We start from the raw sequence: 25880 nt of genomic DNA on the forward strand, positions 1-25880 counted from the left end.
CAAAATCTTCAAACATTTTTCAGTTTATATAGTGAATGTTTGAGTTTGTAAAGAAGAATACAAACACTGCTATTTTTTTGAACAGTCTAATATTAACTTTTCTTCAATTTTTTTAGAGGAACAACACAAATTTGATATATTTTTCTTTGGAATTTTTGATTTGGAATAGAATGTGTAGTGTTCCCAATGCATTTGTGTGTATGTAAATAAAAGTTATTAGAAGGATTTTGAGCTTTATTCACTTTTTTCAACACACTGCTATTACTTTGAACACAACTGTATGTGTTTGGTTTTAAAGGGATGAGGTGGCAACCCTATGCATTCCCGCTCCTCATTGCAGGTATTTTTGGCATTATCCAAAGTCCACAAACCATTGCTATAGTTTTGTAAGTGGTTCGGACAGCTGTACATATCCACTGAGCATAATTGTATCTTGTTGGAACTTTCTGAAATACTTTCAGCCTCTGTATCATTTCTGTCGCAGACACACCATGCTGCACCCTGCTCACATGCATTGGGCTGTGTGCTGGGCAGCTTTGCTCAGCACTATTCCAACCCCAAGATATTTCATCTTGTTTTCTATGAAGTAAATTCACACCAGTGTGTTGTGTTGTGATGGTATGGACTGAAAAAAAGTACTACCATGCGGTGCCTATTTTCAGCGCAGTGTATTGCAACACAAATTACCACATTGTAACGTTGCTGTAGTGAATAGAATTGAATGAAAGGTCTCTTGTGACATTCCAATAAAGTTCAAACAAAACAAAAAGTTAACAGAACAATGCTGCAAGATCAGTGCAATGGAACTGTTCTTTGCAGGGCAGTCAGAAAAGCTTGCTGGTACCATAGCAAAGACAAGATAACAGAAATTGGTTACTGAGCAATTAAGTCCAATTGAGGACAATAGAAGGATCTAGAGACTCCGAGCGTGTAGCCTGACTGTCCCACGTCTGTGCTCTTCTTCCCCACTGACCCTCCTCCTCTTCCTGTGACGTCACATGCTGCCGGTGTGTTCCAGGCTGGTTACTAGGCTCCTTCCTGTACAAATGCCTCTGGATCGGCTCTACAACACCACCACTCTGCAGGATTGACCACTACCGTGTCTCTCACCATCTCCATCAGCTCAGCTGCTCTTGCACCAACCACCAGTGGCGCCTGCAGGCCGTTTTGAGGAACAGTCATCTCTCATATACACAGATGAGCTTGTTTTATTACTTCTTTTGTGAGTTTTTTAATCCTTTGCTATTAAATACAGTGTTATTACTACACTCAGATGGGCGCCTCCGGTCTCTTTTCTTCTGAGCAATTAAGTGTGAATACCCCAGAAAAGCAGTGAATCTGCAGAATAGAGTTTGTCATTCATACCCTCCTGATGGCATTGTTTCCAGTCGTTCACACTATGCACAGGAATAGAAGGTGCAGATCTTAACTGCTGCCCACTATTCATCCCCAGTTGGCTTGTCCACTTGATTCATATGTTGCAGAATGACAGCGGATACTACCAGCCACTTGGGGGACATAAACACAGAACAAACCTGTGGTATAAAAATAAATTGCTGGTAGCCAGACTGGGCAGTAAAGGATAGTAGGGAGGTCACAAGAACAGGAAAGAACACAGCAAACCTTCAAGGTGCAAATCACAGATACGTTTGAAGCTATAAGTTGCAGAAGGCAGAAAAAAAGTAGGTTTTGTGAATGTGCTGCTACAGTATAGAGTCTCAGGTGTGTATTTATCAATGATTCACAAATGATAAAATTCACCTGTTAAAGCAGTATTAAACCCAAAAGCAAACATTTATTATATTGCAGCTTACCAATTCTTAGATGTGATGGCTGCATTAATTTTCTTTTTCTTTTTTAGGCTTTCTTTCTTCTATTTTCACCTGGTGATCAGGCCATTAAGTCAGTGAGACAAACCATTTAACACTGGCAGGGGTGCTAACAATGATTTTATGTAAAACCTTTATCTTGAAAGGAAAAAAAAGCAGTTTGCCGTAAATAATTCTAACGTATTAGCTGGAGTTTGACTTCTGCTTGTTAGTGTATTTAAATCTGCAAATACATCTCACACTCCCCTCCCCCCCAGACTGACAATGCTGCTGTCCAAAGATGCCCCTGTGCTCCTTCATGCGGTAGTAAACTGTGTCCATTATAAAAAAAAATTTAAAAAATCCCCTGCAAGGTAAAGACATAATGTGTGAGTATGCATCGAATGCTAGCACATTATGTAAAACTTGCCTTAAATCAAAGGTAATCTTCACCTGGTCTTCCTTCCGGTTTTGTGAGCTCCAGCCATCTGACTAGCTGGGCCACGAAGATGTCACTCTCGCGCATGCGCACGGGAGTCTTGGGACACGGCATAGTGCTTTTAAGGAACGGCACAGATATGCCGTTCCTTTAGAGTGCAAATGCCGGCTGCAAAAAAAATCTAAATATTTCCTAAACGATGCACCTTCAGGAGATATTAATTTTGCCTGCAGGTAAGCTTTATTTTAAGCTTCCTTTAGGTAAAAATATATAAAGTGAGCTTACTACCATTTTCATTCATTTCCTGCCAATATCACTTCCTGCTTATCCAGCATTTTTCTTTATCAGTTAGATAAGTTGTTTACCCTTTAAAAAAAGGAAGCTCAGCTTCTGGCTGAACCTCAACATTAACTATCTTCCAGATGGAGCTAAAAATTTATTTCCCCATATATATGCTATAAAAAATCCCAAAAGTATCCATAGCAACACCATTCCCTACCTAAAACTAGAGAATAGTTTAAATATTTTGCAAGGTGAAAATGGGCAAACAGTGAATGATAAATGGGATGAATAGTACAGTAAAGCACTTTCTCATTGAAGAACAGATGTTGGGGGAATCCTGTTTGATGACGTTTTCACAAGGACAAATCTAGTTTGATTCCATTTTCGACAGGTAGATCTTGTTTGAAATGGACAAAAAACATTGTGATAAATAGAGGGAATGTTAAAAATTGAATCTTTGTTAAAAAAAAAAATGGGTGAATGTTGGGCAAATTTTATGTTGAATCATTGATAAATACACCCTTTAGTATCAAACTACAAGTTTGTTACAAATCCAAATAAATATGTATTATTCATATTCTTCATGATTGTATAACAAAGACAACAAATTTCCCTGCAAACATCAAATCATTCTATAACTCATGTAATAACTAGTTTCATTATTATATTATACATTGTAGGTAGATTATCTTACATTGTGTACTAATAACTGATAAAGGAAGGGGCTTTATAGACCAACAATGATCACAGTGAAATAGGGAATATTTTGAAACTCTCTAGTCCTGCTTGTTCATTCTAATTTTTACTTTTACTTTATAAAAACCCCACTCATAGATTTATAATTCTATATCAGTTTTCACATTCATACATAAACATCGGAATTGGACACTTAGGCCCTGATTCACTAAGATGTGAGTGTAATAGCAGAGACTGACCATTCAGGCAGACTCCGGTCAATCAATCAGTGGTCTGACCAGCGTCTAGCAAGCTCATTAACGAGCGTCTACTGACTACTTTGCCATTAGTGAATGAGGTATCCTGTCTGGCACATTTTTAGGTGCAATACCGGATATATTCGCTAGATGGCGCACAAGCGCGGGCTTTATTAACATTGGCGTTTTTCTGATAGAAAATTCTAATACAGCTGTACTATTACATTCTGAAAATTCTCTTTTGCTATTTTTTTTTTTTTGCTGTTTCTCCAAAATGATCAGGAAAGTATTGCATTTACTAATGAATGTCATACATTCTATTTTCAAATGTTAAACATTTTCACACTTATATCTCAAATAATTTATATACTTCTAATTTCCCAATATAGTTATATATCTTCATTCTCTTTAATCACATAACTATTCTATGTTAAAGACAAGTGCAGCGCTATAAATGCATGTGATCAATAATGAACGCATGTAAAAACCAAAAAGTGTAAAGAATTGCAATAATGATGTAAACTGGTAAATCGTGCTAAAATAAGTTCATATAATTATTTCTGAATAATGGAATGTCCTTGGTGTGAGAGTACCAACTCAGAGAGTGCCTATGAATGGCACATGTGTTCTCTCCGTGACGGACAGTAGTGCATGAACTCGTGAAAGGTAAACCACCCTTGGGACTGGTCTACACTCACCAGAACAAAAGTATTAATGTGCATGGGTTATACACATCACACATCTGGGGGTGCAGCGGTATGCTGGCAGCTATGGGTTAGTCATCCAGCTCCATCCATCCATCCATCCATCCATCCATCCATCCATCAGGGTGGGTGCCCAAATGGTCCTGGGGAAGAATTAGCTCAGCCACAGGAGCCAGAAAGGTGCTCAATAGTGTAGTACACTGTCACAGGGGTGGATGACCTTTCACGACTTCATGCACTACTGTTCGTGGTTATATTTATCTTGTGTAAGACCATTTTACTAGTCTATATCATTTGACCAGCGCTCGCTTTATCATTTTTAAACAATGTAACTATTCTACATTATAACTCAAACTGTGTTTCCCACAGTGGTTTAGTGGTTAGAGCTCAGAACTTACAGCACTTGGGTCATGGGTTCTAATCCCAGTCTTGGCAACATCCCAAAAAAATGGAGATCAATTTTCTGGGTTGTGGCAGGAATATTGATCAATCAATTATGATTTTGCCTAATGACTAGAAAGTGGATGAATGTTACTTGCGTACTGTTCTTCTGCCAATTAGGTCATGTGCAAGTTTCATGCCGTGTATATTTCATTGTAACTTTTTTCTCTTTTAAATCTGTCTCCTTATACAACTTGACCCCCTCCCCCACCCCATCATCACCTGTCCCATATGCAAATCTATGGATCACCGCCCCACTCTTTAACTATCTATTTACTGATCAAGTGAATGTGTCTCATTTTCTATCAGCTACAGCTCAGATCTCACATTATTATACAATTGCTGATTGTATCTCACCACTAGTCTGATTGAATTCACAATTCCTGGTCAGTCCTGTTCCCTGACCTCTAATAACCTTTAGGGCCAGTTCACACTACATGTGTTTCAGTTGCTTTTTCAGCATCACAAACGCACAGAAAGAAGGTTATATGGTTGTCAATGTAATAGTTCACATCAGCGCTTGCATTTTCAATGCATTGCAGGTGCTGTAAACAAAGTTGACCACGCTGCATTGTTTCTGCACAGAACTGTACTGGAACACATTGAAACGTCCTTGAATGTACTAAAACGCACATGTCCCTAACTACATTGAATACAAAGAAAATAGAAAAAAATAAGTGGAAGGGATACAAAAATGCAATGTAAACATGTCCAAAACGCATCCAAAATGTACTGGAACACACTAAACATGCATGCCAAAAGGGCATGAAAAAAACCCATCAGGAACACATCTAGACTGTTTCTATAGTGTGAACCAGCCCTTAGGACTTGTTCACACCATTGGTGGTGCAGAAACGCATGCAAGAACACACATTTTCCAGCACAGCAAAGAAATGCAATGCCCTGTGTAGATGTGCGCAGGTACCATGATGAAAACGTTGTTGCACCTACACACGTCTATTAAAAACAGCCCCATTCACAGCCACAAATACGCATGGCACCACACTACTGTGCGGTTAGGTGCGACACACTTGGAAAATAACATAAAAATAAGCCAACATGGCTAAAACATATCTTGAAAATATGGGGACTCTGATATCCGGCGACAGTCCGTTCACGAACGAGAAGCAATTCTGCACCCCTAAAACCAACATAGAGGAAAGGGATGGTCAAATTGCTGTGCTGCTTCCAAACCACCTCTGGCATGCCAGGGTCATTATGCAGGTCCTCGATGCCAGTTCTTGCCTGCGGCCACAAAATATCCACTGGCCACAAGTGAAGGTGAGTGGAGGACGTGAAGGTGGATTTCTACCAGCTTCAACCGCAAGCAGTACAACTCCTGAAAAATGAGAGCAAATAATCATTGACACGTCATCATGACAGTCAATTCTCAGTGCAGGCTATCTAGAGTGTCTTTCCTTTTTAACCATTTCAAGAGTTTAAGGAAACATTCTTGGAGCATCTACTGTGTTTGGAAAGGCCAAAGGTCCCCCCCTCCCCCAGGCACACTAATGCTTATGCAGGCCATAGACGGGGAGAAAAACAGCCGATTTTTCTTTTAAAAAATGAAAAATCGGTTGTTCAAGCGGCCGACGTTACCAGCAATGGTAAAAAAAAAATCGGCCGATTTTCATCCCGTCTACAGCCGGCAAAAAGTGTCCCTGCAGAGAGCTCCGCTATTTCTTTGACAGTTCTTTGACATTTATAGCGGTTGCAACAATGTATTTGTATCCATTTCGGATACAGATGTTTTTATTCGGAAACAAATAGATACAATGTTGCAACCGCTGTAAATGTCAAGGAACTGTCAAAGAAATAGCGGAGCTCTCTGCAGGGACACTTTTTGCCATACTGGAATTCCTCTCATTTTTCATCCTTCTTCTTCCTCTTCTTCTTCCTCTTCTTCTTCATCATCATCCTCTTCTTCCTCTTCATCATCTTCTTCTTCTTCATCATCATCATCCTCTTCTTCATCATCTTCATCATCATCATCCTCTTCTTCTTTTTCTTCTTTTTGTCTTCCTCTTGCAGGTCACTGCTCATGTGCAGATTTTTTATCAGTAATAAAATCGGCCGATTTGCCCATCATTGCCGCGAAAATCGGCCGATCGGCAAATTCGGCCGTTTTTTTCCAACTTTACCGAAAAAAAAAATCTGCCAAAATACCGAAAAACGGCCGAACAAATAGCCCACCAACGATCCGAAAATCGGCCGATTTTATTTTCGGCCGAAAAAATCGGCCGATTTTCGACCCATCTATGGCCTGCATAAGATATGGTGTGGCCCTAGGGTCAATGTGTGTTTAGAATACTTCCAAAATGCACATACAAAAACACTCCATCCAAATGCATGTTGCATTTCTATAGCATGTTAAACAGAAGAAAAATGCACTTCCATAATGTTAACATGCGCAAGTAAAAATAGACAAAATCCACATCCTTTTATTCTGGCTTCACATACATGCATTGTGGTCTAACACCGCACTCCTGGGCAAATCACATGCAATTTGTGTGCGTTGCAATTAGAGACAAACATTTTGCACACCTCAAATTGCACCGCATCTGGGCCAAAAATGTGCAGGACCCTTTTTCAGGGTATGCACATGGGTGTGAATAGGCATGCCATCCAATTTGGCAAATCGCAATACGCTTTGTGTACCAATATTGGTGTGTTGGTAACTTCACCTAGAAAGCCGCAGCAGGTGGCATGAAGGGGTTGCGGTTGTGATGCGGTGCAGCGCTTGCACAGAAAACACTGCAAATTTCACATCGCATCTGTGTGACACCAGAATGTGCCAATATGTGGCTTGACAAAGCACAGTGGTCAGTGCAGATTATTTTCAATCCATGTTTTTTTACACTTTTCATTCACTGGTTTAACTCAGGTGATCATTAATCACAATTATCTCCGGAGATCACATGCAGCCCCTCAACCATCTACACATATCTCTGGAAATCTATACAGATCTCCTTGAAAAAATGTCTCCTCTCCTCTTCGGAAAACAATTGTCCTCCACCTCATAAACAGGGGGACAGAGAAGACTTCTCCTTGATAACTAAAATCAGATGAATTATCTGTGCTTAATAAACATACACCAATACTGCAAATGCATTGTACTGTCCAAGGCATTGCACACTAACGCATTGCACACTAGAAATGTCAAATGCGTTAGTGTGTACAGTGCATGAGTGTAAAATGCTTTAGTGCACACTGCAGTGTACAACGCATTGCACACTGTAATACTCTGTACAAAGTAATACCGTGTACACCCACACATTGTAGACTGTAATGCACTGTACTCTGTCATGCAGGATGGAGCAACGCATTGCACACTGTGATACCGTGTACACCCACACATTGTAGACTGTAATGCACTGTACACTGTCATGCAGGCTGGAGCTACGCATTGCACACTGTGATACGCTGTCCACTGTCATGCAGAATCCAGCAACACATTGCACACTGTGATACCGTGTACACCAACACATTGTAGAATGTAATGCATTATACGCAGTATCCATGTCCAGATATTCAAAGATTAGCCATGAAGGCCTAGCTGGTTACCTATTTGGCGACCGCAGATAGCCGAATAACGCTACACTGCATCCAGGCAGCTCTGGGAGTGTGTCATATGACATCCTGGCAGAACGCGCTCTCCGTGATTGCTGTGTCCTAAGGACACAGCTGATCACGTGATGTGGTAAAGACCAATCACAGCGGCTTTTTACCATGTGATCAGCCATGTCCAATGACACGCTGATCACCGGGAAATGCATTTGCCAGGTCTTGGCTGCACTTTCATCACGCTGTCAGAATGTGTGGAAAGTACTGCCGAGAACCAGCAGTTATCAAAGCAGGGGTCGGCCCCGATGATCAGTGCCCACCAGTGCCACCCAACAGTTCCGCCCACCTGTGGCCAGCAGTGCCGCCTCATCAACGCACATCAGTGTTGCTAAATTACCAGTTTACCAAATGTTATAATATAAACAGCCTTTTATTCATTATGAGCTATTTTGTGGTTTATCGAGCAAAAAGTAAAACTCACAGCAGCAAGTCAATACCACCCAAAGAAAGCTCTATTTGTCTGAAAAAACTGATACAAATTTAAGATGGGTACAATGTGGCATGACCGCACAATTGTCATTCAAAGGGTAACAGTGCAGAAAGATGAAAATTGGCCAGGACAGGAAGGGGGTAGGAGTACCCAGTAGGCAAGTGGTTAATATAATTGACCCATCAATACCCAGGAGCTAATGTACAGATAAGTAGCATGTGCACCAAGTGAGATTCTGCTAGGCCCCACCCACAAAATTACAATTACTTGTCCCTCACATGTTATAAACATATTTGCAATGGCCACAGTTACTTTACATATAAGGATCATCTCCTCAGTTGAGAACTGTGCTCTCGCCATGTCCAAATGCCAATAAAGTTATCAAAATTTTCAACCAACACAAAACCTCCAACCACTTCTCATCCACTTACACTCCCCACAACCACTTCCGGGTGCGTGCGCACCAGATGACGGACTTCCAGGAGGATAGCTGCTCGTGCGCCATGGGGGACACCTGTTTGGCGTTTATTTGTGCACGATCGCGCATATCTATGCACGATCGCTCATTTCTATGCACGGCTATAATAGCTTTCGCGAATGTGTGTTTTAGTGATTTTTTTTCTTTTTAAACCTTGGCTAATATATCTTTGTTGCCAAAGGCCAAAAATCAACATACAGTGGGGACTATTTTATTACTGTAAATCAAATTGTAGAAAACCTGTAGCTGGCTGCACAGTGAATGTGACATATTCATTAGTACATAATATTGTGGTGCAAGCAGGTTTTTTATTTTTTTGTTTGGTTTTGAAAAAGCCAGTTTGCACCCACTTGCATATTCACGCTCTTACAAGCTACATTTGAGCAGATTATATAAGTATACAAAGTAACTATTAAGGTTGTTCATATATTGAACATAAAATAAACACAAAAACATCGGTGAAACATTTATTGATCAAATATATCTTCATTTATTTTGTCAGCAGGAACAAGTAGGTACAGTCAATATCTTGGTGAGTCACAAAAATAGGATTGATGTGGCAAAAAGAAAACACTCCTGCTCATAAGAGCTTACAATCTAAAGATACTTCTAATGAACTGTGTGTGCTCAGGTTATAGCAGGAAACAAAGGGGAAGATGAATCAAGTAACATTTTCGTGCACATAAGGTTTACTTACACAATCATTTAGTATAAAGATCCATTCACAAAAAAGTCTACACATCAAAATATAAAGAAAACAAGACATATGTGAAAAACCCCTCCCACCTCTACAAATCCCCTACACATACATTTGTCAGCAGGTTTGTAAGAAAAAAGCATTTGAGTCTAAATAAGCAAGCAAAATTAAAACAAGAGCAGATTTTAAACAAAACGATTGACATGTGTGAGGCTTTCAATGCAAAAAGAAAAAACACAATCATTGTGCAATAACACACAAACACTTTACAAGGCCAAAAATATGCAAACATTTCCAGCCCACTTCCAAACACAGCCTGAGTGGTGTCTGGGGCAATTCAGCACAAAATCTCTTCCTCCCCCAAACCACTACAAGCAAGGACTTAGTCACAAACCACCCGGCCTAGTAACAGGCCAAATCACTCCCTACTGCACATCTTTATATAAGCTAGGTTGTATTTGGAGCACGCCAAACAAGGCCCCACACCCAATGAAGCCACACCCACCACTGACCTTAGTTTGGTCAGTGAAAGTGTTTTCACCTGATGAATCCGCTTCCTACCTGCATTAACCCTTGGTATACAGGCCCCACAAATCAGAAAGATATATACAGTGAAATGTACGTGTGCAGCATACAACAGAACATTGAGCAGGGATGTGAAAGGGAACCCCAATTGGAACCTTTATTGCTACTATGGTCACAATTCCCTCCAGATTCTCGCATGAGTTAAGACAGTCACATGACCACATCTTGTATGCAATACTGAAAATGACAAATCGATTTGACTAGTATGGTGAATTTCCCATCAATTGGTAAAACACTCCAGAAATCAAACATCACCAAACATTACACTCTGGGCAAAGCTGATTTACAAATCATGCAACTTACAGTAAAGTTGACCATTTCAATGCAATTTTCAAGACATCTGACACAGATCTCTATGCAAATTGCCACTAAAGTAGTACATGTACTACTATAGAAATCAGTGTTTGAAACGCACCCATGTGGTCACTCTAATAGCAGACAATAGGGTGCGACTTTGCAGACGATTTACAGCTTGCATGTTGTGCAAATCACATGCCAAGTCCCACTCAATGAGCACGCTATTGGAGCGTTCATATTGTTGTGGTTCAAACTTGGTAGGAGCCGCAAGTAATAATAGAGTAATGAATACACTACTTTTCATGCAATTTGCTGAGAGATCGATGTCGAATGTCTTGCAAATTGCACTTGAAATCACCATGTACCCCGACTTTGAAATCATGCAACTTCTATGCAAGTCACATGATGTGACTGTGGTGTCAATAACACCACTTAGAAATCTGCTTTAATGTGACCGGGTAGCCCCCAGTAACATTGTTTGCGATTGCCATGCAATTGGCATGACAGGCGACTTGCAAATCGTAGACCAAGTCGCACCCTATTGGCCACTGTAGGCTCTGTTCACATCCAATTGGATTGTGAACTCGTGCAACTTCACTGTAAGTTGGACAATTGCCGCATCGGATTAGATGTGACAGTGGTGTTGGCCCCCAGTAACATTGGGTGCAATTTGCCATGCAAAGAGCAAGCTGCTGGCCATGCCAATCACATGACAAGTCACATCCAGGGTGTGCAATTTCAGGTGCGATTTGTGCATTGACATCGTACCTGATATTGGATATAATGAATGTGAGTGTATTAACATACACCATTTGTTGCAGCGAGAGTTCAAAGGTATTTGAGAATTGTGGCCATTTATTAGCAATTTAACATCTAGACTCAAATAGAAATCGCAATGCTACACACAATTGAAAACACAACTAGTTAGTAATTCTCTAGAAAACACAGTAAAATTGGCAACTTAAAGAGTAATTTTCAATTGCATATAGTGTGAGCGAAGCAGGAAAATCAACAAAGGAAATAAATCTTTGAAGGCGTGCGGTACCTGCCTGCTGGGATAAGGGTCTGCTATGCATTTGGGGGAAAAATGCACGCCAGGATTTGTGACAAGTTTGATGTGTGGATTCACCAACCAAGTCTTTTCTCTCTCGTTCACTCTTCTGAATGTCTCTCTTTATCACTCTTCAGTATGTATCTCTTGCTCACTCTTCTTTGTCTCACTGGCTCGCTCTTCTCTCTCGCTCACTCTTCTGAATGTCTCTCTTTATCACTCTTCATATGTATCTCTCGCTCACTCTTCTTCGTCTCACTCTTCTCTCTCTCTGTCAGCTCTTTGCTTGCCAAATCCTTCACAAAAGTGGGTGGAGTGTAAACCATCATTATCAAATCTATTAGTGATTCAGGCCCTTATCTTATCCCATTGTATGACATTCACATAAGGTGCAGCTTTGAAGGTGTTTCAACAGACAAGGCCTCATTCTAATTCACATTTTAGGGATCATTTAGACAGAATGCAAAGATGTTGCCAGAACATGTATGTGAGACAGCCACACACGGAGATCATGAAGACAGCCACACACGGAGGTAGTAACCTCGCCGGGGTTGGGATTCGAACCGACAACCCTAGAGTTGTGAGGCAGCAGTGCTAACCACTAACCCACAGAGCTACATTGCTAACCCAGCCTGTATTTCTGTGCTGTGAATCAATCCTAGGTCCCTGGGCATGGTCAGTTTAACTAGCCAGATATCTCCAATGTGACACAAATGTTGTGCTATGTTGCCAATTCAGATGTATGTTGGTTCTATGTATCCCAATACAAAGGATTGCAATACTAATACAGGCGTACCTCGGTTTACCAACGCCTCAGGGAACGTCATATTTGGGGTACAAATGTCAAACCATTTCAGTTAATTGGTCTGTTTACAAATGTTTGAATAATTTGGTCTGGGCATGTGGCCTGGTATGGTTCAGGAGGGGGGGAGGCACTCGCTCGTCGTCGTCGTCCCCTTTCCTGACCTGCCGGGCTGCATGCTTGGATAAGTATGTGTTATGGATTTAGGGGGGTACCCCATGCTGTTTTTTATTTAATTTCAGCGTGGAGTTACCCCTTAACATCCATACGAGACCCGAAGGGCTAGTATGGATGGGAGGGGGGACCCCACGCCAGTTATTTAAAGAACTGTTTATAAATCACTGCAATACTTTGACATTCAACTGTCAGTGGGGAAATCCGCCGACAGCTGAAACATGAGCGCTGCATTGGTTTTCATTACTAAAATGCTGCATGAGTTGATAACATAACTCATGCGGGATTGTAGGAGCGACAGCCATGAGTTAATGTTTCATCTGTCAGCGGGGTTCCCCACTGACAGCTGAATGTAAAATAATTCCCTTTATTGCATAAATAATAAAAAAAAAGCGTGGGGTCCCCCCTCCCATCTGTACCAAGCCCTTCGGATCTGGTATGGATATTAAGGGGGAACTCCACGCTGGAATTAAAAAAAAAACCAGCGTGGGTCCCCCTCAATATCCATACCAGACCCTTATCCGAGCATGCAGCCCGGCAGGTCAGGAAAGGGGGGGGACGAGCGAGCGCCCCCCCCTCCTGAACCATACCAGGCCACATGCCCTCAACATGGGGGGGTGCTTTGGGGCAGGGGGGGCTCCCCCCCCAAAGCACCTTGTCCCCATGTTGATGAGGACAAGGGCCTCTTCCCCACAACCCTGGCCGGTGGTTGTGGGGGTCTGCGGGCGGGGGGCTTATCAGAATCTGGAAGCCCCCTTTAACAAGGGGGCCCCCAGATCCCGGTCCCCCCCCCCCCTACGTGAATGATTCTGCGGTACACGGTCCGCAGACTCATTCACAAAAAAACTAAGTGTGGTGTAAAAAAAACACAGTACAGGGTCTTTGACAAGTCCTTTATTAAAACAATGTCCCCCGAAGTAGATCCAACGTCAATCGCGGCGGCGGCGACCCGAAAAAAGGAAAAAAAAAAAAAGGTTCCGCTCCCGTCCGAGGCTTCCAGCCTAGTGAAGAAAAGCCTAGCTGACAGTTCTTATATAGGTATGGGCGGGGCCAGCCGGGAACAGCAAGCATGTGACATGGGGCGGGTCACTGGGATGATGTCCCCGGCTGGCCCCGCCCATACCTATATAAGAACTGTCAGCTAGGCTTTTCTTCACTAGGCTGGAAGCCTTGGACGGGAGCGGAACCTTTTTTTTTTTTCCTTTTTTCGGGTCGCCGCCGCCGCGATTGACGTTGGATCTACTTCGGGGGACATTGTTTTAATAAAGGACTTGTCAAAGACCCTGTACTGTGTTTTTTTTACACCACACTTAGTTTTTTTGTGAATGATTCTGTGGACCGTGTACCGCAGAATCATTCACGTAGGGGGGGGGGCCGGGATCTGGGGGCCCCCTTGTTAAAGGGGGCTTCCAGATTCTGATAAGCCCCCCGCCCGCAGACCCCCACAACCACCGGCCAGGGTTGTGGGGAAGAGGCCCTTGTCCTCATCAACATGGGGACAAGGTGCTTTGGGGGGGGGAGCCCCCCTGCCCCAAAGCACCCCCCCCATGTTGAGGGCATGTGGCCTGGTATGGTTCAGGAGGGGGGGGGCGCTCGCTCGTCCCCCCCCCTTTCCTGACCTGCCGGGCTGCATGCTCGGATAAAGGTCTGGTATGGATATTGAGGGGGACCCACGCTGTTTTTTTTTTAAATTTCAGCATGGAGTTCCCCCTTAATATCCATACCAGACCCGAAGGGCTTGGTATGGATGAGAGGGGGGACCCACGCTGTTTTTTTTTTTTTTTTTTTATTGCGGACCTTTATTTTTACATTCAGCTTTCAAAATAAATTTTATCTAGACCTTCAAAATAAGTAAAATCATAACAGAAATAATTATAAAGGATAAGAAACAAAAATATAATCACTAAAACGAAGGAAATCTAATTAGATTACATGAAGATATGCTTAATGCTGTTTATTAAACACAGTAGTCGCGACCGAGTGTCGGCTGTCAGAGGAATCCACAATCAGATTCACTATTAGTCAGTGGCTAAAAAGCAAACGCCCATGGCAGAGGACTAAAATGTGTTCTGCACATGCTCAGTTCTATCTGCCAAAGACACTGCACGGGCATCTAGATTTTTACTGTGTCGATTTCCTTGAGAAAAACGATTTTTAACACATTCTTAATTTTTTTGGAAATAGCAGATATTGTTTAAAGTGAAGTCCTGATATTTGGCAAAGCAAATTTCTAAGTGAACATGTCTCTACAGTGATTTTTCATGGTGTTAGACGTGCTTCTTAGCAAGTCTGCTTTTGTGAGTCTGATTCCGGGCGTGTGTCTTTTTGTGAATTAGATTGGGCGTCTGCTTATGGGCTCTGCTCAATAGTGAATTAGGTTGCAGGGTCAAAAATGGACGGACGCCCATGAAAATTGGGCTTAAGCCCATAAATATGCGCCCACGCCCAATAGTGAATCAGGGCCTTAGAGCCCATTATTCCTTTCTAGTGTTATGTGATGCATGCAAGAATGCAAATATATTAAAGCTCGTTAGTGCAAAGGCACCATAACACATATTTAATATGTTAGCACATAGCAGTGCTGTTCATTTTAAATGGAACCCCAATGCACAAATGCAACACACATCAGATGCATACGCTTTACAGCACATTCATTTAGATTGGAACTCCACGCAGGTGAGGATATTTCTATTTTATTTTATGCCCTAAAATGTCCATGCTACACATTGTGTATCCAGTTTATCATTTAGATAACGGAAATGCATGTCAATGTGTGGCCCAATGCATTGCACGAGTTCGGAGTGGTCTGAATGGACCCTAACCCTAAATTTGGTAGGTGTTCTAGTTTTCCTTTCTCCCTGCATTACTGTGTAGTGACTGGTGTGCTTTTAAGTGTTGTTTGTTTTGCACATAATATCTTCTCGCTTTTTTAATTTGCTGTCACTTTCTAGTCTGTAATTACACATACAGAGAAAAGTGAGATATACTGCGCCCCGAATAGTGACACAAATACAATCTGACAGATGGCTGCTCTGTGGTTACTGTTCATCACTCACAGAAGTACATTAATATAACTAAAACCGAATCCCTGTGTTCTGGCAGTTTGTGGGGCTTGTGTATTCAGGGTGATGTTACATGCCCATCGGTGCTCTTAGTGAGGTATAAATAATCAATATACATGCTTTTCACACTTTAGACTACAGGCCAGACTTCATTCCCACTCATCCATATGTTGGCACTGTACGTAATTAAAATAATAACTACAAAACAAACCAGACTTATGGATTTATTTTTAAATAAGTCTGTGATATTAAACAGAATACAAATTACCATTGTTTCTGAGATGGCTTTAGCATCAATTCTATATCGGATTATTCTTATATTAAAAATGTTATAAGTACTACAGAATGGTATGATTGGCGTCATATGAACATTGTGACTGGTTATAAAAATATGAGTAAAAAAGCTTCAAGATACTGTGAAAGAACATGGGTTTTTTTTTTCAAAGATAAACCATGTTGTGTAATTTGTCTGCCTAACTATTACAGGTATATGATATTTTTTTAATGAAAAAGACATATTTTATAGTGTTCCCTTGTACCTTAAGAAACACTGGTAGTCCATAGTCATGCTTCAGGTCATGCCTAGTTATCTTCCTACTGTCACCACTGGTCATGGGCAGGTTCTTCTCATAAATGGAGCTGTTGGATAACAATAAGGAGGGGAAAGACTATGGACATGGTCCACATCAGTAGGTTGTAGGTACCATTTTCCTGGCATCTTCTCTGAGCCAGGATGAATGGCACTTGGAAAAACAAAAACCTAGAGTGACATGGGTCTACTGAAAGAAAAATATTGAACAATGTTGGTATTAATGGTTGCTAACTATGAATTAAAACACGGCTCTCCAAAAAAACTCTGCCACTTATCTTAAATTTGCCCTTCCGTGGTACTACTGGAACAAATTTCTGTGGAAAGGTACGCAGCATTATATATAGCAACACTAAGACCTTATCTCAGAAATTAGGATTAGTAAAGGGGGGTATATGGAATGGGACTGCTTTTTGTCCCAAGGCCTTGAAGAGTTGCAAACATTAAGGGCTCCCCGAATTCAAGGTTGTATCAGAAAACATAATCATCAACAGCTATAGAAATAATTTGGTTAAAGTTGTTTTCAGTAGAGTAGGTATCACAGTTTGCTTTAATGTGGTTCTAATGGTATTTTTTCCTCTAAAACAAAAATTACTTATACGTGCCTGCTCTGTGCAATGCAAGCTGTGCCCAGTCATCTCTGCTGTTTTATGGAGCCGTCCAAATAGGGGAGGAACTTCAATCAATCTCGTATTCCAATCAAAAATGGTCCCCGCAATAACCAGACCTCGATATGAATTTAGAAATGGATTAACCAAGCCTCGGTTTCAATTTAAAAATGGCCCCTAATCATCCAAACCTCAGTCTGGAATAGCAAAACGTCCAATATGGCCGCCGATATTTATCAGCATATGCATAACTATATTAAAAAAAAATATTAAATCGCTATATTTATAAAAAAAGAATTTATAATCTAGAACTGAATGTTACTGCAGCTCATCATTAAAATATAAATATAAACTGCATAACAGTCTAAAAGACTATATTAAAAGATATTTACAATTATATATACAATAACCCAGTTTGGACGGATCCATATAAAATACCCTAACAAATAATATCTAGAATGATAATACATGATATTGCAACAGTGACATAATTAAGCATTGCTAATGAACAAATAAATATCCCACTCAACATTCATTCCGTGAGGGAAAAATATTTGAGCTCATAGATCCAACATGTCTCTAACTAAGACACCCACCTTTTAGAAGACCCCCCACCATAATGCCACATATTTATCTATAGCTATAAAGAAAGTCCCCCTTACATCTTTGTTATAATAAAGAACATAATGTTTGTCCTCTACCTTTACGGTCTAATTGAATGCACACATTGGAGACACATAAGTGATAGTCTGAAAAGATCCTTTCCGCTTATTATGATTGTCCAGCATCTTTCCCCTGCTTGAGAGTTATGGTGGATATACATCTTCAGGCCATTACATTCATGCGTTTATGACTTTTATTAGTTTAAGGGTCCACATGTTCCGATAAGAGTCCTACCATTACTTGGTGGTGGTGCACTTGGTTTACTTGAAGATACGTGGTGTTTGATTACACAATAACAGAACATTGGAACTTTATTCACGATTTCTCAATTTGGACTTGATTATATGTTGTTATTTTCATTCATACAGTTTTCATTATTTATGTATTTATTCTGACAACAAAGATGGTGTACAACGGCAATTTATTAATGCTTATTTGATCTGATTGTTTTGCCAGCAGCTTTTTTTAATTTTTTACTTTTTGTGCAACTTTTTTGCTACTTTTTTCAGCTTTTCGGCCTACAATGTGCTTTGTAACGTGTGCAAAAATGGAGAAGAAAATGCAGTGAAAGGGTTAAACTCTTTGTTCACTAAAATTTATTATAGGTTAACTAAGGTGACATGGCGTTTTAGGGGACATTCATCATAAACTTGATACTTGCCAAGGTTCAGAAACTTTTTATTTCAGGTGTGTGTGTCTATAAATATTATATTATTAATTCAAATATAAAATGTAGAACATGCTCGTTTTGATGTCAGTCTATGAGAGACGAGACTCATTTGGCCTATATTCTCCTAACTCATATGTCATTTTAAAGTATGCTAGTTTTAATTTACAGATAAAACACCAAGACCTACTTTCAGCAAATGGTGCTATGCTTTAGTTTAATTCCCATTAGCATAAGTGGAAGATAAGGAATAAAATCTCTTTGCTGCCTTTGATAAATGTGGGCCTTAGAGTCCTCATTATACAAAATACTAATTTAAGTACACAAACGCTAACACCAAACATTAATAAGAAAATCTAAGTGGGATGTAAACATTTCAGAACATTGTGTGTTATAGTTTGCTTGTCTTTCTATCGTGCCAGGAAGATGAGGTCATGCCGGCCAAGTTTGATGAGAATTCTCTTATCTGGGTGGCTGCAGACCAGCCCGTGAAGGATAACAGCTTCCTGAGTTCAAAGATCCTGGAACTGTGTGCCGATCTTCCCATCTTCTGGCTTCGACCTACATATCCCAAAGGTGGGTTTTCTATAAATAGAAAGTGGAGAGTTTAAAAGGGTTTACCCAAAAGTGCTGCTTATGGTAAAAATCAGCATCAACACTTTTTAACAAGGAAATTGAAAATATCTGGAAAATTAAAACTAATGTATTGTGTGTTATTGTTCATGGCATGAACAATAAAATGTAAAAACAACAAAAATTCTGCACTCACTTTTTTTTTATCTAACCCTCCTACCCAGTAGCAACTGTATAACTATGCTAACTGGATATTAATAAAAAGTGACGTAGCTACAGTGCTTACCATAAATCAATAACATAAATACATGATCCCCAAACCAAAAAAACTCAAAATAATAAATAATAGCTAAACAAGCAAATTAAAAGTGCAATTTCATATAAATCATACATATTATATACAATAATCAATACATCATGTGTAAAAATGCATAAGCCATATTAGTATTCATTTGATATATTCCACATAAAAAAGTGAGAACTGCAGATTTTCACTCTCGATGTAAAGTGTTAGCCTTTCATCACCTCCAGCATGCACCCCAGTGACTCAAATCACCCACCAGATTACAACATTTTTACAGGCCATGTGATAGCATGTGGGCAAGAAAGGCTTTAACTTTTGAGGGAATATTAATTGCTATAATAAACCTCCAAAAATGAGATGTATACATCCGACGACCAAAGTGTCTTTAATGTCTCTACTGCCCAATGATATTCGGCTGTATGCCAACTTCAAGAGTATTGTCCACCATTAGAGTATAAAAAATACTCTAATGGTGGACGATACTCTTGAAGTTGGCATACAGCCGAATATCATTGGGCAGTAGAGACATTAAAGACACTTTGATTGTTGGATGTATACATCTCATTTTTGGAGGTTTATGGTGATACCATCTTGATACCCTTCCTTGATGTCTATTTTACTATCAAGTAGTTTTTGAGCCATATCACTTGTCAATATAAGGACATTGATCCTGAAGAAGTGAGAATATCGTAAAACGTGTTGGTCCACTACACCATCTTGGAACAGAAAACATGTCTGTCATACTTTAATATGATATGGCAACTAATTTTTGTGCTTTTAACTATGTTTTGACTATATATAAAGTCATTTATATTTTATCTATTATGTGGTATATGTCCTCTTTAAGGCACATCTAAAGTCCCAATTCATCCTTTCCACTCTCCTTTAGTGTTTTGCATATAAGGGATGGTGCTATAAGAGGGAGTACCTTGGATGGTTCCACCCATGGTTTAAGTTTGAATACTTCACCAACCAGATTAATTTGACCCCTTAAAAAAACGCATTAAATAATGATGCCAAAAATAACTAAATTATGATGCCAATTTATCAGGCTGCAAAGGTCCTCCCGGCTCCTTAAGTATTTCTCCATGGTCTCATTAAGAAGAGCACGAAAAATTTACAAAGTCATACAGATTGTTTGTTTCTTTAGAAAGAAGCCCTTAACCTGCCAGCATGCTGTAGAGAATGAGTCTTGCTCATTCTGTGAAAGCAGTGGTCCCTCTGCAGAGGTCCAACCCTGCATTCACTATATCTGGTCTCCCACAGTACACAGAACATGGAAATGCAATTATTTTAGTAACTATAAACTGCTAAATACCTTTTCTCATCAGCAGTTAGAGCAGTCTTGTGCCTTCTCTCAGTGTCCAGCAGAAGACTGGTTAAAGCTTGTAGGGGGAGTTTTCATTCTCCACTCAATATCCTATGAGACTGCAGGACCCCTGACCCTTTGTTTGGGCAATGCTGATTGGCCCTGTGCTCATCACATGCACTCTCCCAAGACAAAAAACTCTTTAGCTATGCACACCAAACTGAGCATGTGCACATTGCCACTTTGCTCTGTTTTATCAGGAGATGGATTGGGGACAGTGGAAGAAGGCGGAGGATCAGAGAAGTCAGGATTAAACATCCATTTTACACAATACAAAGGATTAACCCTTTAAGTTCCACAGTGACTATAACAACCATTTACTGCATTCAGTTTGATTTTGCTGTTGTGGGTTTAGTGGGTAATACTTTAAGAAAATGAACTGTAAGACTTTGTACACCTTTTTGTTTTGATGCACCTGAAAACTATTGGAATGTTTTTAGCTGATTTAGGCAACTGATTTACGCAACTTTCACACTTACCTGCATGATAAAATACAGCCTTTTACCTGTGCAGACTAGTGTCAGTGTCAGCTGTGGTATGGAGCAGTGCGTCACACTGCTGACTTGTTTTTTTTTTAATCCTTTATTATTTATCTATTTTATAAACTTTACCTGTTACATGGGTACATCTCATGCATGTCCCTGCACAACAGCATGGTGCATTGTGCTTCTGTGCGATGACATACAGTGCCATCCAGTGTGCTGCAGAAAAATACAAACATGCTGCAATTGTTTTCTATGTGACCTAATGGTGAACTGCGTTTATCCAGTGCATTAATCCAGGTCATAGTGTAAATGAGCCCTAAAACAAAGTTCAATTGGGCTTTATATCAATGAAAGATTCACTCTAATTGGTTCTTAAGAATTACATGACACATCTCACTAATAGTATAGAGGACACATTGTTGATGTCAATATACTGTATGTGCTTTTTGAGGAACATCTCATTTACTTCACATATTTTTAGAGAGTCAAAGAGGTAAAAGAGATGTTGGAAGAAGAGCAAGACAAGCTCAGCACATCAACTTGGACCAGTTTGAAGCTGCGGCAGAGGAAGTAAACACAAGGCGCCAGGGGAACCGACGAGCTAAGCCAGCCAATGAAACACAACCGCCTGCTGAAAGAGAAGTTCCCTTCAACCCCGAGAACCCATACCATGTAAGTTCACCTAGTGATAAACCGCACTAGAGATATACATTTTTAAATATTTTGGATAGAGCAAAGCTGACAAAGTGTTCCCACACATGTGATTCTAAGTCTGATCAGCTGCTCAAATTTAAGTCTTCTTCCTCCAGTCTGTTATAAAAAGCAATAGTAATTTTAGCTATAACTGTTAGAGGATTCTGCCACTTAGTGTAAATTTAGCAGGAGAGCCCAAGAACCTCACATCTCAGATCCAACCTTTTCCCGAGTCTCACACTGCAATACTAATGCCTCGTTCATATGGACATCAAAGCCATGAACATGCTGGGTTTTTATGAGTGTCTGTAGACTCCAGGTCCTGCTTGCAGGCAGCCCATTGAAGTCCATTAGGGCGCAGTGGCTGCACAGACATAGCCGCTTGTCCTAATAAGATAAGTGAACAGGTGAGTGGCCCCGAACGCACACTGTCTGCTGAAAACAACATTCTTTTCACTGTATACAGAGCTCAGCGCCTCTTTGAATGAAGTCCAACAGTTCCCCCAGCACAGACATTGTTTACTTAATATTGACTATGGTGGAGACATTCTTTACCTTTACCTTCAGTGTCAACATCTCCAACACACATTGTTCTCCAAGCAAACTCCACCACATCTGTAGTAGCTTCTTGTCCAGTTCTCTTCTCATTTTCTGCATGCTTTTCAACTCTCCACACTCTATTCTTTTGTTATCAATTCTATATTTATCCTAAAATACAAAATATGGTACAGAAGTTGTACGTGACAGTGAAAGCAAAAGGAACCTTCTGAAGCTCTTAAATGTAGTGCCTTGCGCACAGTACCATCAGAACAGAAAAGGTTTCTGCCTCCCTTCTAAATGGAATCTGAAGTCATACATATGCCTGGCCCCACACAGCCATACAGGCTAAATAAAGGAGATTCAGGTGACACACACAAACCTCCACACCATTTGAATTATCATAGGAAGTGGAGCACCCGTAATCCAGACCATGTTTTCTGGCAGCTCCTCCCAGCTCTCTGACAACTATTCCCTTACTGCCTTCAGTATTTATTCTTGCAACTCTCTGCAATTTTCACACTAAAGCGGACACGATTTTCATTCAAATGTTCACAGAAAAATAATTTGTCAGAACATTCTTTCTTGTTATTAAATTGAATCAACTAACTTTGTTCAGACCTGATGCTTGAATGGAATTCCAGATGAATTAAGCAGGTTTCATTACAATATGTACGGACTATTACATTCACAATTGTAAATTATTTGGGTACATAATAAATGGGACTTTAAATATACCTCTGGAATTCACAAATAAATTGACATTTACTATATATGTATATAAAATTACAAAATGTTTATTTCATTAGTTACATAAGTTAAATTACAATGCACATAAATAATTTTTCCTGAATGTATTATGCGTCAAATGATGTAGGTCTACGCGTTTCATGGTTACGCCCGCTTTCTCAGTACCCAAACAGTTTAGTAAGAGAAAGTGCGGTTTTACATATTGTATAAAAAATATTCTGAAAAAAAGAAAAGAACTATAAATCAATCATGTCCAGTTTGCTGAACTGGCTGAATTTTGCTGCACATCTGGGGGGTTTAAGTCTTGCGGCTGCCCCTTGTCAGGTCTTTGTTTTCCAATGTTCTGGCATTCTGTCTTCCCCATTCCCCACTATACTTTCTAAGGTATGTTGTCTTTGAATAATGTCCTGACTGCTCCTTGGCTGTCATTGTGGAGACAAACTCCAAAGAAGTACTAATCCCAGCCCCTTCCCATTAATTCCCAGCCCTTGTTATGGATGTATTATGGTCCCAGCCCATGATTAGTACCACCTGTGCATCTTCTCCCAGTGAGACACAATCAGCCTCCAACTCTCTCTCTCCTCCAAACCTTAGCAACAATTTCTTTTTTGCCTCTTGTCTCCCTGTTCATGATCAATTACTGCTCTGCTCCCACAGCAATAATCTTCTTTTCTTCTGCCCACCAACTATTCTCAGCCCCACTCTTGCTATTGCACCAGTGGACCATGATCAGTTCATGCTTAGCCTGCTCTATCCACTGTCCACAATCAGATCCAACTAAATCTCTCTATTCCTTTAATTTATGACTGACAATTCTGCTTTCTCTTTCTCTCACTTTCCCCTGTATTATTGGCTCATGCTGTGCTTCCTCAAACTCCTGTCCCTGGGCATTTTATTCTGCCTTCTCAGCCTTCATTCCCCATCAGTTTACACTGTGCATCCTATGTAGCTCTCAGTACATGTCCAGCCACTATTTTGCCTCCTCATTGTGTCTCTTTCCCCCATGATTAGTGGCAAACCTGGCCAAATAATACATGCATACTACTGTGTTGTGAACCAATTAGTTACATTGAAGGACATTTTTGTCAAAAGTAACAGGTAACCTTATCCAAATTTTGGACTTGCTAATTCTTCATCGGCTGTCTGTATTTCTTTAGAAATATTACAACACTTTGATCCTTTTTAAAACTACACCTTCCAGCATTCCATAATAAGACAAGTTATAACCAAGCAACGATGGCATCTGCACCCAGCTTCTTTATAGTGCCGTTATATGTGTGTGCATGTCATCTTACCTTGTACCCTTACAATCTTCACATCAATCCAACACTGCCTTTTACAAGAAAAAATATATATCATTGTTACTGTGTCTCAAGAACAGAAAGGATCTTTTGTTATGACCTTTTCTTCTGCAAAGGAACTGCAGATGCAATGAGCTTTCCTTTAAACTGGTAGAATACATGGTAAATTTAACATTTTCCCCTAATTTGCATATCATGCAAACAGCGAGTAAATGTAAGAAGCTGAGGCAAACATAAACAGCATACCTCCAGTATAGAGGGTGTCTGTCTGTCCGTCTGTCCGTCCGTCCGGTGGCTAAATGGTTAGCAGTTCCGCCTGGCAGTACTAGGGTCGTTGGTTCGAATCCCAGCCATGATGGTAAGTTAATTGGCTCTGTCTAAATTGGCCCTAGTATATGTATGAATGTAAGTTAGGGACCTTAGATTGTACGCCCCTTGAGGGTTAAGGACTGATGTGAATGTAAAATATATATGTAAAAGCACTGCGTAAATTGACAGTGCTATATAAGTACCCTAAATAAATAAATAAATATATATATTGCATTCAAAAAAAGGTTTAAGTTCCCCCTGCGCTTAACATATATTACTACTTAATATGGTATATGAACGCACAAGCAGCTATCACCTTAACCTATACCAATGGCGTAAACAATTTTATAAATACAAATGGTGAAGCGCTATAAATAAATAACAGTAAATAAATTATGCTTCAAAGTGCTACATAAGTGACATTCCAAAGTGACAATGTGCAAAAAAACTGGTCCCACAAGTGGACCTATATATAGTGCAGATGAACCCCCACACAAAATAGGAGTAATATAAGTGATAAAATAAATAAAATCACTCCAATTAATAAGTGCTATAAATATCTAATAACAATTGATTGATAAATACCAAACATATAAAGTGATGACATAAAATTGATCCCAAATAAAGTGCAATACAAATCCCTCACAGTCCCAGTGGGGGACATATATAGTGATTTAATTAAGAAGTACACTATTCTAACTAAAAGTGACTTGTGTTAATAACAAATATCAATATTTAGGTGAAATAACTAACGATATAGTCCATCATTGTGCAAAAAATGCAACTATTTTCAGTGCTTGTGCGACACTCAGGTGAAACACATATCCATAAGTGGCCAAAGTGCCTCCTCACCTCCTTACCGCGACCACTAAGGGCCTCAAAGCTTTATACAGCATCCAATTCCACACCATGCGGCATCACATATAACTGAATCCAATAGTTCCACTTAATCTCACCTCTGGATCTCCCCTCAAATGGTGGTCCCCGCAGTATAGCTCATAGGTACATACCATTAAACCAGGGCAATAAAAAAATAAGCAGAAGAGACCTCCATAGTGTAACTCTATTTTATTATATCAAATGCCAAAATAGAGTCGCCAAGTGAACACTCACAGTTTTGTAGATTTCATATCAGCAGTTTTCCCACATACTATGGGTGTATTGCAAGGCTTTCAGTGTAGTAAAATGGCGTCTACCGGAAGTGCGTCTACCGGAAGTGCTTCACA

General features: G+C 40.1%; 1 protein-coding gene across 2 annotated transcripts in view; it reads left to right on the forward strand.

The window, feature by feature from the left end:
• Positions 1-25880, forward strand: part of CNMD (chondromodulin) — a 159876-nt gene that overhangs the window by 69788 nt on the left and 64208 nt on the right. For both annotated transcript variants that reach the window (XM_089668799.1, XM_089668798.1), the window contains exons 5-6: positions 18756-18909; positions 21546-21736. In XM_089668799.1, coding sequence (XP_089524925.1) covers positions 18756-18909; positions 21546-21736 — 345 coding nt within the window. The remainder of the gene's footprint in view (positions 1-18755; positions 18910-21545; positions 21737-25880) is intronic.

The sequence above is a fragment of the Staurois parvus genome, unplaced genomic scaffold (assembly GCF_062004578.1).
Source record: "Staurois parvus isolate SC_StPar_1 unplaced genomic scaffold, SC_StPar_1.0 ptg000064l, whole genome shotgun sequence".
NCBI lineage: Eukaryota > Metazoa > Chordata > Amphibia > Anura > Ranidae > Staurois > Staurois parvus.